This window comes from Benincasa hispida, chromosome 9 (assembly GCF_027475165.1).
Source record: "Benincasa hispida cultivar pf3 chromosome 9, pf3_genome.v1.1, whole genome shotgun sequence".
NCBI classification, from domain to species: Eukaryota; Viridiplantae; Streptophyta; class Magnoliopsida; order Cucurbitales; family Cucurbitaceae; genus Benincasa; species Benincasa hispida.
In genome coordinates, this window is record NC_143486.1 from 9206486 (window position 1) to 9221150 (window position 14665).

General features: G+C 35.9%; 1 protein-coding gene across 1 annotated transcript; it reads right to left on the reverse strand.

Moving 5' to 3' along the window:
- Window positions 1-569: 569 nt before the first annotated feature.
- Window positions 570-7978, reverse strand: LOC120085216 (pleiotropic drug resistance protein 1-like). Its single transcript, XM_039041109.2, has 26 exons — window positions 7791-7978; window positions 7546-7615; window positions 7178-7443; window positions 6783-6903; window positions 6605-6693; window positions 6430-6514; window positions 6184-6343; window positions 5820-5896; window positions 5675-5728; window positions 5482-5572; window positions 5104-5405; window positions 4754-5035; window positions 4358-4674; window positions 4101-4261; window positions 3909-4012; window positions 3662-3818; window positions 3493-3588; window positions 3257-3408; window positions 2847-3179; window positions 2425-2715; window positions 2239-2322; window positions 2025-2158; window positions 1708-1935; window positions 1465-1636; window positions 1103-1357; window positions 570-1022 (listed from the first exon to the last, which is right to left on the reverse strand). Exons 3-26 carry the CDS (start codon window positions 7426-7428, stop codon window positions 765-767), a joined length of 4254 nt encoding a protein of 1417 aa, XP_038897037.2. The 5' UTR covers window positions 7429-7443; window positions 7546-7615; window positions 7791-7978; the 3' UTR covers window positions 570-764.
- Between the last annotated feature and the right edge of the window lie 6687 nt (window positions 7979-14665).

A 14665-nucleotide genomic window follows, 5' to 3' on the forward strand; every position in this document is an offset into this window, starting at 1 on the left:
ACATTTATCAATCCATAATGAAGATTAGTATAATCATAATGAGATTCTATTGATAGATCAATCGTAATGAGTCACAAATTGGATTACTTTTGATCATGTTTACTAAGAATTATGAATGTCACATTTATTGTTACCATTACTGATGTCATACTATTTAGGGTTAAAACGGTAATCATAACAGTAAATGTGACAAATTCATACTTCTCATACTGAATAATAACAATAACAATAATCTTCACGATAATGTAATGACCAAACACAATCGAATTGATCACCATCTGCTCCTCAATTAGATTTCGCTTTTTTATTACATATTTGAATGTGGGCCCCAGATGTCAATACAAGTACGGAACACAAGTAAACAATACCAAATGTAATCAAATAGGACCCACTTTTCTTATTACCATTGATCTGTTACTTTTCACCTGGAGTAAACGCGGCCTAAACTTGTATAAAGAATGATATTGTTACAATTTTACAGCTCAAAATTAATTTGAAAGCGTACCATGCAACTTTTAAAGCAAGAAAAAACAAGATATATATATTGATAGCAAAGAATGAGTCCAATCTTGTGAAGGAGTCTTTTTATTCCTGACTATAACAAATATGTAAGAGTGAACATTCTAACTTCTGATCACCTTTAACCTTTTAAGTCAAGAGTAGAGTTACACTTTTGTTGCCTTTGGCTAGTATATTAAGGAGTTAGAATTCTCTTTTATACAATATTAAGGCAGCAAAACCAAGAAAAAGAAATGATATCAATTTCATCTCTTTTGGAAATTGAAGACCTTCATACAAATGGCATATGAGAGTGCAAAGAAAACTGCAAGGCCAACAATAACAGCTGCAACAACTCCAAGAAAGTCATGTCTATAACCAAAGAATTTTCTTACAAACTCCTTAACTGTCTCACCTGTATCCATTTTCTCCTCCATATCTCCAAATTGTGAAGCTATTAATCCATATAATGTCCATGACAATGGACAAGTCCAATAGAACCATCTCCACCACACAGGAATCCTCTGAGATGATATAGATTCAATTCATAAACATAAAAAAAATTGTTGATATCAAATGCTCTTCAAACAAAAACAATACTTACTGTTCTGGGGATGATAAAGCCACAAAAGAGGTTCCACATCCCGTAAAACACCGTCGAAATAATCAAAGTGATGTGGTAAGTCGGCGTGGCAGCGATGGCCATCATGCCATAGTAGGTAAAGTAGAGGAAAGTGAAGTACATGAAGAAGAAAAACCAGAGAACCTTGGCAAAAGACCATTCATATCCCATCATTGCATATACTATGATGCAATACATCAAAGATTGTGAAAGAGTATATGGGAGCTCAATTGTAACCTGTATCACATCAAAAAAATAGACTTTAGAAATCTGCATATTGCATTGCTATTCTAACATGTATGTTGTGCAAATTAAGCTTATTAATATATGAAACTTTTCAACACCTGTGCAAAGGCATATGGAAAGGCTGAATACATTCCTGCAGCTCTTTCTCTATAGTAGACGGTTCGCTCGATCGAAATGACTGGCTGTATCCCTCCAGCATTTTGTATACCAAGGAAGAGTGAAGCCGTATACATCGCACCGATCGAATTAAACATATTTATGTATGTTGTTCTAGGATTGATCTTGAGTCAGTTTTTAATCTAAAATTCGGGAGGGGGAAATATTGAGCATTTGTAAGTTACCTCTTGGAGCCTAAGTTCCAAAACATTGTCCCGAGTATAATCGATGCCCCGAGAGTGAATAGAAATCTGGTTGCAATGTACGACGGATTACGCCAATATGACAAATGTTGCTTCCATAAGCAAGCCAAGAATTGGTTCAAAGAAGTCTGGGAGTATCTGGTTTGAAAATGGATATCATTAGAAGCAGGGGGAGGTTGACTCAGTTCTTTGATTTGTTCCTTGTTTCTTCTGAAACATGAAACATGAGATGATGTAAGTATAGTTGCAAATGACAACATTTCTTACTTGAACTCGAAATGTTTATAATATCTACCAACCTATAGAGTTCAGATTTCTTGAATAGATCAGCAAAATCAACCCTCAATGCCATTTCATGAGTTGAGGAGGTTACTTCTAACATCCAAGTTGCTGGATTTTGACCCTCTTTTATTGTACTCGTCCCCTCAATTCCCTGAACCAACGCGAAAACGTTATCTTGTGAAAGTAAATGATAAATACCAATGCTTTGTTTTGCAAGAAATCTCTTTTTACCTCAAAATACTTTATCAAATGGCAAGAATGATGACCAAGTGGTCCAACATATATGGACTCTCCTCCTTGTTTCAACAGCAATAGCTGCAGTCTCATATTAAATTGAACTTCAGATCAGACCAAATCATAGCAAAGTATATCATATCAAGAATTAAGAGTAGTCTTCATAATTGTTAGTATAATTACCTCATCGAAGGCTTCGAATATATCAATGCTTGGTTGATGGATTGTGCACACAACTGTTCGCCCTGTATCGACAGTGTTACGAACTGTCCGCATTACTATTGCTGCAGCTCTTGCATCTAGTCCTGAAGTTGGCTCATCAAGAAATATTATGGATGGGTTCGCCACCAACTCTACAGCTATCGTCAACCTTTTGCGCTGCTCGGTTGAGAGACCATCTACACCAGGCAATCCAACTATGGCTTGCCTCAATGTGTCGAGTTCAACCAGCTCCATGATTTCTTCTACAAACATCTACAAAAGATTTGAACAACTGAGCATAAGATACTACCTTTTGTTTAATGGAATGTTCTCTATCAGTTCTACTTGGTAAAATGCTTGTAAAAAGTTTAAAATCCTACGGGTAATCAAGTTAATATAGCAACCTTTCTTGTTTCTTTGCTCACATCAGAGCCAAGACGAAGCCATGCCGAGTAGAGCAGAGACTCGTAAACAGTAACATGAGGAGAATGAATGTCATTTTGTTCACAATAACCAGAAATTCGAGTAAAAGTTTCTTGCTTTTTTGTGTAGCCAGAAACTTTTATACTTCCCTCAATATATCCACCAGTTTTCCTCCCGGCTAGCACATCCAACAAAGTCGTTTTCCCCGCTCCGCTCACGCCCATCAAAGCTGTGAGAACACCAGGCTTAAAAGCACCACTCACACCCTTCAAAAGCACTAGTTTATCTTCTATGATACCTTGCTGCTTCATTTCCTGCATGTTCATATCCACAATTAGCTCTGAAATAATCTTAGCTCAAATCCTTAGCAAGTAGTATGATGATTAATCACCTGCGGCATATCAACCGAGTACACAATCTCATCAAAAGTGAGCACATACTGTTTAAATGGAAGAACAACTTCATTTCTCTTATTACAAGTAGCCTTGTCAGTTGCTTCATTCCATGCTTGGGGGGAAACTCTCATACTTTCACTTTCATTAGCTGCTTGTAAACAACAGTTGAGTGTCTTTTAGGTAGAAAAAATCAGTCTAAAGGAACTAAAATCACTTTTGAGAAAAATATCACCTGCAATATATTCACAAGATGGGGTGTTTCTAATCTCAAACTCTTTCTCATTGCTATCTTCAACTTGCGGTTTGGCGGTTTGAGGCTTGTTCAGTGCTGCATAAGAAATGCAAAGCATAAGCAATTTTTCTTTTAAGTTTCGAATTGGAGCAGAGAATGAGTTACTCACGGTTGAGATAAGTGAGGGCTAGGACATAGCCAAAGTTAAATAGAAATATGAATCCAACCATTGCACCCACTCCAATCCAATACCAATAATCAGATGGGAAAAAGCCATGAACCTTCAAGATCATAACTCCTAGAGTTTCCCCAGTAAAAGGGATAACCTTGACAAGAGAAGTAACAATTCTGAGATCATTTGGAGATTCAGACAAAATGCATACATTTTTTAAGGTTGTTTAAGTTCTAGAAACTACTTGATCCCAACTATTTCCTCGAAATTCGTTCACTGCCAATGAATTTTGCCCATACATCATAGGTGATATCCAGTAAGCCCATTCCCACCACTTTTTCATGTTATCTGTGGATTTTAAAAAGGAATCGTTAAATATGTTTTTACTGAAGAATGTCAACCAAAAGTAAACAAATGGCTATCAGTTATCACATACGTCTTGAGAGAATATAACCATCATTTCCATAGAGTATCAACAGAACAAATGAACCAAATGTGCTTGAAACTACTAAGTTTCTAGAAACGACCGCAATTAATCGGAATAATGCAGAAGCCAATTGGCTAGCAAGAACTAGTGCAAGGTACTGTTTAAAAAACCTGCAAACAGTTACAATGCATTAGAGCATCTACTATGGCTCAAACATGATCTGTGATGGAACTTAGTGCAGTAAGGAGGTGTAAAAGACCGTCAACCTTTTGATACTTGGATCGTAGCCAGTAACATAATAAGAGATAAAAACCCAAAGCGCGACTTCCACAAAGGAGGCAGGGATTTTTAAGATGCTAGCTGGAAGAGCATATGCCCAAGCTGGGAAGAAAAGGAGGTCCCTTTGCTTGTAGAAAACAGGAAGCTTACCAATTGTTAATGGAAGCTCAGACATCCCATTGAACATACAAACAACCAGTGCATTAAACAAAGAACCCATATAAATTTGTCCATCATTTATTGAGTTTCGGGGCATCTCCGTTCGAAAGAAGAGTGACATTGAAATAATTGACATCAGGGAAATCTAGTAGAAGAAAGATGATAAGAAGTCAAACATCAGATAGATTTTTATAGGTCAAGTAAAGACAACTTTGTTTACTGACTTGGGCAAGCTTGAAGATGTGAACAAACGAGTTACGCTTCATAAGCAAGATTTCCCTATCAAAACAGGCCTTCCAAAGTTGCTTATATCCCATGCCATACTTTTTTGTTGCCAAAACAGCAGGGTGGCACTTGCTCTTGTCAAAGGGGACTGCTAATTCCGCTCCTAGTTTCCTTGCCACATGAAAGGATTTGAATGCTTCTGCAAACTGTGTCACAGTGATATATGTGTAAGGCTTATCCTTCTCTGCCCAATATTGCTGCTGATCTTTCCTTGAAGTCACCTACACCAAATTCACTCAGCCTTGAGTCATTATATTTGCCATTTACAATATATTTTATAGGTACACACCTCTTGCAAATAGTCTGCCACTCCTTTCCTTTCAGGACATTTGAAGCCCATAAACTCAAAAAATTCAAGGACTTTCCGGCAAGGACCTTGGTACACAATTTGGCCTTCAGACAGGAGAATGATGTCATCAAAAAGTTCAAAAGTTTCTGGTGCAGGTTGGAGAAGAGAAAGAACAGCAGTTCCATTGAAAATGTGAATGTATTCCTTGATTGAGTTCACAACTTGAAAGGTTGTAGAACTATCTAGGCCTGTAGATATGTCATCCATGAACAGTACATTTGCAGACCCACAAATTATCTCACCTGCAGAACATATAGATTCATTTCAAGCTCATTTCTTAACTTTCTCTTGTCTCGTTCAGTGATTTTGATTGGTTACCGGTGGTGAGACGCTTCCTCTGTCCTCCTGAAATGCCTTTGAGCATTTCATCTCCAACCCGGGTGTCTGCACAAGTTTCTAGTCCCAGCACCTGTGTTGTTGGAGGAAGAACGAAAGCTGATTAAAGAGAGCTAAAGACACAAAAGAAATATTTTCTTTAATTCCAATCAGATTGTTGTTTGAATAACAATACCTTCAGAACATAATCTGTGATCAGGCTTCTCTTTTGGCCTTCTAGTGATGCTGCCTGCAAAATTTCAAAAATAATTAGATGAAAAGCTCGAGTCTTTTCTTCTATGTGTGGCTAAGGGATTTATTTAGAGGTATTTGAGTCACACCTTCATGAACACATCAATGTCTGGGTCAGGCAGAAGGTTTGCTTCTTTCTCTCTTCTTATCAACTCTGCCAACAACTCTGCAAAAAACCAATACTTCCGGTAACATATGCACTTTTGATCTTCTAAATATAAATATATTTTTCAACACCTCCTCCTCAGAAAATGATATAGTACAGTTCACACTCACGTTTTGCTCTAATACCATATTAAATTACCACTAAACTCATAAGTTAAGCTAATTGATAAGGAAATTTGTAATCTTCTAAATAAATAATAGTTATCAAAACTAAAACACTTTTCTACAAAGCTTCTAAAGAAGGCAATGGCAATTTCTTAGAGAAATTTTGCAGGGAGCGAGAGAGACCATGACGAGATCCGACCCCTTGAAATCTTGCAGAAAAAGCCAAGATTTCTCTTACTGTCATTTCTGGAAGATGGACATCATTTTGGCTCACATAGGCAGCAGTTCTTTGTGGAACAAACTCATTCAGGCTATAGCCATTATATGACACCTTCCCAGAGACCTGTTAGATGAAAAATTCAGTGGTTTTCTCATATGATTTTTAATCTAATAAATAAGCTGATTTGAAAAACTTGAACTCAAAACTACCTTCAGATCAGAAGCAAGCCTCCCTGCCAGAGCCAACAAAAGCGTTGTCTTTCCAGAATCTGGAGGGCCTAAAAGCAGTGTCATCCTGCAAAATTTTACCCCCATAAAGTTTTTAAGTTCATTGCAGATAAGAATCTAGAAAGAGGTCATTATTACAAAGGTCATCTCTTCTTACTTGCTTGGCTTAATGATTCCACTAACATCATGGAGGATAGTCAGCTGTTTCTTTTTACTTGATAGTATGTGGAGATTGACCAAAAAACCCTTTAAAGCCAAAATTTTATATGGTGTTTAGAAAAAAAGTTTTGAACTTCTGAAGTTTCTGTACATATGATAAGCTTGGTTTTTCTTACCTCCATTAAGTTGACAAAGAAGTTGAAGATAGTAGGCAGAGCTCTCTCTCCAATATACGCTTCAGCTTCAACTCTAAGATGCTCAAATCTTACTTCAATGGTGGGAATATCAATCCCAACTCTGGGTTTTCGCCACCATAACAAACAAATACAAAGAAGAAACAAAGAAAATTACTGAAGTGTGAAAAGGAAATATAGGGATTATTCATCCTTCTATCCTCATTGATAAGCTTGGAAAGCAAAAAGCCCAACAAAGAAGGAAATAACATTATAGTAGTTCAAACATAGAACGTCCGCTACAATGATAAATTTCGGTAGAAGTATGATAAATTTGGTTTTTAACTTTTTATTCATATTCCTATCCAAGAAAGAATATTAAAAGTGAGAAATTTTACCTGTCAAGGCGTTTCTTCAGCTTCAACAGGAATTGTTCGTTGTCTACTTCAGTATCACTCACCAACTTCTCCATCAAACTCTTCCTTTCTTGAACCCCAAGTTTGTCAACTTCAACTTCATTGGCCTCGCCAAGAGATGATGTCAATAAACCTGTCCTTAAGCGTCTGTACGTCGGAAGTCTCTCCAATGCTGCCCATTTAAGAGCTGTTTCATCATCTTCCCTATGCATTGATCTTGAGAATACTTCCATTAATCTCCTTCCAAACTGAAAACGAAAATGCCATAAACCACAATAGGTTTCAGAGGGAAAAACAAAAAAACTCTCCTTTTTAGAAAATATACAAGAATAAAATGCAGAGAAACTCACCCAAAAACCTCAAAATCAGCAAAAACAATTCACAAGAAATGGTCTTTCTATGTACTCATCACCCTTATCCCTGCAAGAAAGAGTTTAATCAGAAACTGAAAACTATAAACTCTAATCTCTGTACATAGTCAAGTTTCTTCCCCACCTTTTTCAGTTAAGGCCCTATTTCTAATTTCACCCAAAACCAAAATGCAACAGTTATTATTTTGGAACTTTTCTATCTAATACATTGATAGTTACATTACCTCTCCAATTCTTATACCTATCTCTTTTATTCTAAAGCTCTTCCTCTATTTCATTGATAGATTAAAACTGAAGAAACAAGAAAAGGTGTAGCAAACTCAGCACAAAGCTATCCATTTTCCTTGTGCACTTTTCACTATTTGGAATTGTCACCAATGAAATCAATCTTCATAAATGCAAACTTTTCTGGGTATCCCTCTCATTATGCCACTTCCTTATATATGTAATACTTTTTTGACTTTGCTATTGTTGCATTAACTATTGAGAATTTATTTGGTATGGCTACCAAATTTTGACTAAATTTTTCCTGATTATTGGATACTTGACATTATTTTCCATCTTTCTATTACTATGCAAGTAACTTCTATGTAACTCAATCAGCTATTATGTAACAAACACAATGAAGTAATTTGCATCACTCTTAGTATTACCTTCTGAAACAACGAATCTCTCCATTTTTCTTTAATGCAGACACATATATTTTTTTCTTTTTGGCCCACAAAGCCTCGTACCATTGGAAATATCGACTTCCAAAGAAGCAAAGAAGTTATCATCATTCATAATAAAGCCTGCCAAACCCTGGATTCAGGTATCTACTTGACATTAATTTTATTAGACACATAGGTGTAAATAACTTTTTGCCCAACTGAATGACAATTATGGGGAAGATTAAAGGCTCTTTATACAATTTCTTTCTGCCCAATATCCACCAGAATCATTTATTTTATTTTGTGGAAGTTGAAGAGGTTTTTGAGTAATGGCAGAAGCAATGCAGAAGTTAGGGGAGAAGTGGTGGATGCCAAGCCAATGAACTGAACTAGATTGGTTTAAAATAAACCACTAATGGAACTCAGATTTTTATAATAATTTTTTGGTTCAGTTTTGTGAGATTGATTCATTGATTATTTACACAGAGGTAATTTATGGATCTCTTAATTTGGAAATTCAAAATAAGAGGATAAAACATTTTTTCTCATCTTTTTTTCACATTTGATATGATTTCACTCTTTCAGCTATATATGTTCATGTCGAAAAAGATTTAAATCGACTCATTAAGCTAAATAGAAGGGTAAAAGATGAACTTTTCTTAGGTATGAGAGAATCAGAATACATAATTCCATTCACTAAAGATATGAGTATGTACAAGTATACAAGAGTGACCATAGAAGTAAAACATAGAAAGGAAAAATATAACAAAGATATTTACAATAATGAAAAAAGCTAACAATAAAACTATAACACTCCCCCTCAAGTTGGAGCATATGTGTTAATCATGTCCAACTTATTACATAGATAATCTATACATGTTCCATTCAATGCTTTCGTGAAGCCAAACCTTGTTGACTTTTCTCACGTACAAAATGACAATCAACTTCAATATGTTTAGTCCTTTCATGAAATACTAGATTAGACGCAATATGAAGTGCTACTTGATTATTACATCACAATTTTGTCGGTGTGGTGATTTCAAATCCCAACTTAACAAGAAGTTGATATATCCAAATCAATTCACATACAGACTGTGTCACTGCTCTATATTATGATTCCACACTTGAACGTGGTACTACATTTTACTTCTTACTCTTCCAAGAAATCAAATTACCACCAATAAAAACACAATATCCTGAAGTTGATTTTTTGTCTTCTTTAGATCCTACCCAATCGGCATCTGAAAAACATTCAATATTAGTATGACCATAATTCTTATATAATAAACCAGCCCTGGGAGCAGCCTTTCGATAACACAGAATCTGTTCCAGTGCAGCCCAATGATCAACTGTAGGGCATGACATGTACTAACTCATAATACTCACCAAATAGGCTATGTCGGGTCGAGTCACTGTAAGGTAATTAAGTTTTTCCACTAACCTCCTATATCTTTTAGGATCTTTTAGCAATTCTCCATCTTTTGTGAGCTGTAAGTTGGGTATCATTGGGGTAATACACGGCTTAACCCCTAGCTTTCCTGTTTCAGTCAACAAGTCAAGTACATATTTTCTCTATGATAATAGTATTCCTTTCTGGCTTCTTTTGTATGAAATTGACTATGAAGAAAGGTCTTTAGGGACTGGATACCTTAAGCATCATCACCAGTAGTCATAATATCATCAACATATACGACTAACAAGATGACACCATTCTTAGATCTCTTAAAAAAGACCGAGAGATTTGTCATGCTCTTTTGCGTTCTAAAGCTTTCAATCACCTGACTAAATTTACCAAACCAAATTCGTGGACTCTGCTTTAATCCATACAAAGATTTACGAAGGCGATACACCGTTCCATTCTCCCCCTGAGCAACAAACCTTGGTGGTTGCTCCATATACATCTTTTCTTAAAAATCACTATGAAAAAATGCATTCTTTTAATATCAAGTTAATGTAAAGGCCAATGGTTGAATGAGGGTAATGAAATTAACAACCTCACAAATGTCATTTTTGCTAATGGAGAAAAAGTATTGGCATAGTCAACACCATAAGTTTGTGCATAGCCTTTCGCTACAAGGCGTGCTTTTAACTGAGCAACAAAACCATTAGGATTGACTTTAATCGCAAACGCCCATTTGAAACCAATAACCCTCTTTCGTGCAGGGAGAGAAACTAAATCCCAAGTACAATTATCATCTAAGGTAGTCATCTCCTCCACCATTGCGGCACATCAACCATGATGAGACAAAGATTCATGAACAATTTTAGAGATGGATACAAACTCTAATGATGCAATAATGAACATATAGAAGACGACAAATGGTTATATAAAACAAAAGAGGAAATAGGATTAGCACACTTACGTTTACCTCTACGAAGAGCAATAGGAAGATCATCACTCGTTTCCAGATCCAATGACAAAGAAGACTCTGGTACAGGGCATGGAACTAAAGGAGACGGAGAAGCCTCTGGTACAAGGCATGAAATTAAAAGAGACGAAGAAGCCTCTGGTATAGGGCATGGAACTGAAGGACGTTGTTGTCGAGTATAGACCTTAACGATGAGTGGAAGAATAGAGGTAGTCACGGGTAGAGATGAATCAATAAGAGGATCAAAAGGGGAAATAATTGTGTAGACAAGGAAATCATCTTTTAATTTCTTATGCTCCCCCTAACTCTTATTCGAAGAGAAAGAAGTAGATGAAAAGAATGACGAATATTCAAAAAACATGACATCAGGAGAGACAAGATATTTATTTAGACTAGGAAAATAATACGGATACCCCTTTTGAATACGGTAATAATCAAGAAAAATACATTTTAAGGATTTTCAATCCAGCTTGGTATGTTGAGGCTGAACATCCCGAACAAAGTAGGAACAATCAAATATTTTGGGTGGAATCGAAAATAAATCTTGTTTAGGGCATAAAGTATGAAAAGATATCTCACTCTTAAGAATGGAAGAGAGCATGAGATTTATTAAGAAATGAGTTATGAAAACAACATCAGCCCAAAAATATTTTGGAACATGCATCTAAAACATTAAAGCCCTGGCTGTCTCAAGGGGATGACAATTCTTTCATTCTACAACCCCATTTTGAGATGGAGTATCGACACAAGAAAATTGATGAAGAATGCCATGGGTATCTAAATAAGACTTGAGTGCATGAGAGAAATATTTCTCAGCATTATCACTTCGTAAGATTTTAAGAGCACCACTAAACTAAGTTTGAATTTCAACATGGAAGTTACGAAAATAAGAAAGTAACTCAGAACGATTTTTCATTAAATATAACCACGTCACACGAGAATAGTCATCGACAAATGTAACAAAATACTGAAACTCTCCTTTGGACTCAATAGTACATGGACCCCAAACCTGATAATGGACTAAGTCAAATGGAGCACTAGTTCGTTTATTGACTCGAGCATACAAACTCAAACGATGAAATTTAGCAAACTAACATGACTCACAATCTAAAGAAGACAAATGTTGAAGCTGGGGACGAAGACTCTTCAACACAAAGATAGATGAATGACCCAAACGACAATGTTCTTTGAAGGGAGACGATAAATTAGAGCATGTGATGGCTGTAGGTATTTGTGATTCAAAGATATAAAGACCTCCAAATTCGTACCCTTTACCAATAGTTTGCTTCGTAGTAAAATCTTGAAATAAGCAATAATTAGGAAAAAAGAAGACATAACAATGAAGATCACGAGTGAGTTTACTGACCGAAATCAAATTGAAAGATAAATGTGTTAAATTTAAAATTGTGACAAAGAAATTGATTCAATAAGATGGACGGTTCTCGATCCTAAAACAGAAGTGGAGGTTCCATCAGCTATGGTGACATTAAGTGAAGAGGTAGACGTACAAAGGTTATAGAATAAACTAGGGTTACCTATCATATGATCTGTAGTGCCAGAGTCAATGACCCATTTCGAAGTGGAGGAAAGAAAGGATTTATAGATATAGCAGTAATGGGAGTAGAAGGTGATGTTGTCAATGACTCTTCATACTATTAAATTTTAGCAAACCCCTCTACAGAAATCATAATTGACTTGTCAAAATTATCAGGAGAAGAAGTGACATATGCAGATGGCAACCTCTGACCCTTATTCAACAATCTTCTGCATTCACGTTTCGTATGGCCAGGTTTATGACAATAGTAGCAAACAACACCTCTTAATTTGATGGTTGGTTATTGGGATGACCTTCGGAGATATTTGATTCAACCCACTTATTACCTCTATAATCATTTGTGCGCCCAATCAAAGCACTGCTAGAATCAGATGACATAACTGCTTGTAGCTTCTCTATGCGAAGTATTCAAGTATAAGCTTCTTCCAACGATGAAATGTTTCAGCTTGACAACATTTGTTCTTTGGCCATCTCGTATTTAAGTGCAAGACCAACTAAAAAACTCATGATAAACAATTTTTTACGTTGAGCCATTAGAACCTTTGGATCCGTTCTAATTGGCATCAAGGCATTGAATTCTGCACATGTATTTTTGAGCTCCATAAAGTAGCTTGTAGGGGGTTTTTCTCCTTGATCAAGTTGATATAGAGTCTTACAAACATCAAACACTCTATTAATTTTCTCTTTCCCAAAATAAAGAAAATTTGAATATTCCAATAGTTTCTTGACCGATTTGCAATGATTTACTAATTCAACGATTTCACGATCAATAGAATTCTTGATTTGTAGAAGCATTCTTGAATCCTTCCACCATTAAATCATTTTAGTAGCATCAGTTGGCGGATGTGATCATCCATCTCAATGCTCCTAATAAAGTGACGAACATTTGATCTCCATGAATAGTAATTGAATCCATTCAACTTACGTTACTTTTGATACCATAGGAACCATCTTAGATGTGACTACTGGTTTCTTGTCCGCTATTACCTCAAAAAAGAAACACCTGACAGAAGAGAAGCAAACCCTAATTTAACGAAGAGATTTTTTTTTTCAATGAACCATAACCAGTGAGTATATAGCCCAAACAAACACACCACCAAGAAAAGGAAGCAACACCGATGGCACTTCTAGAAGACAAGCAAAAATAGGTGGCGTCCCAATGGTAGAAGGAAAAGGCGGTATGTGAGCCTCACGTGTTGGTCAGATGGACATCGGACTTTGGGGTTTTGTAGATCGGTGGCTGGGTTCCTCGATGAACTGGGGGTGTAAAAAAATAGCGAAGAAGATACGACCCTCCCTTTTTTTCCGACGATGGCTGACGGTTGACGGCGAATGGCGGCGGCGGTGAATAGCGGCGAACAATCCAAAGATGGCGGTGGTGAGCAAAAGTATAAACTCACCCCTCCACAAAACCTTAGATGTAACACAAACGGGTTCTAAATTCTCAAACCCTAATTTTCTAGAGCTATGATACCATGTTAAACTCTTAGGTTTGAGAGAGTCAGAATACATAATTTCATTCACTAAAAATATGAATATATACAAGTGTACAAGAGTGATTAAAGAAAGAAAGCATAGAAAAGGAAAATATAACAAAAATATTTACAATAAGGGAAAACCCTAACAATAGAACTATAATATTTGTTAAGAAAATTTGACATTCAAAGTATTGAACCACATTGTTCAAAAACTCATCCCCCAAGAGAATAGCAGCTTGAGATGAACATTGTTCCTCAATTCAAATTTGATGAGATTATTATTAGAGATTTGATTGAAAAATTTTAATATCTTGATGGCTTTAATTTTCCTACCATAGATCTACTCTAAACCCTCCTATGCGTAGGCGCTGGAAAGAATAGTCCAATAGAGTTTTATGGGCATTGAAGGGTGTTAAAATTTTATGGATATTAATATTGACTACTCACAGATCATCTATCAATTTCCAAATAAATGAAAGCCAACAAAAGCTAGTTAAAGATCAAGTAGTCTTTTCTTTTTTAACTAATTTGTTCTAGAAGAACAATTTGTTAATCCATTTGAAAACCAAACAAGTTATATGCTTATTAAAATAAGGGCCATGTCTAGCCCATACCATCTAAATCATGTTAGCTCAGGGTCCATGACTCGGATTCAACTCAAGCCTTCTTTATCCTTTCTGTTATAAAAATATTAAAATATAAAGATAGAAACTATGTATCCTAAATTTGTATAGGGTGCTGCGAACGACCAAGCATGGAGGTCTCATTGGCGTCTATGAATCTGTAATTTGATTTTTGTTCCAATAATAAATTGTTCTCTCCCTTTACCCGTGGATATAGCTAATACACTGTAAGTAAACCATATAAATCTTTGTGTCAATTTCTCTACTCTTTACATTTTATGTGTTTTTTTTTTATGATTGATTTCTTGACATACCTCAACCAAAACTATAAAGAAAAAACACTATAAAGCACAGTTCTTTGTCTTTAAGATCTTGGGAGTGAGAGAGAGGATGTCCTACAACTGAAGGGCAGGACCCAGTTATT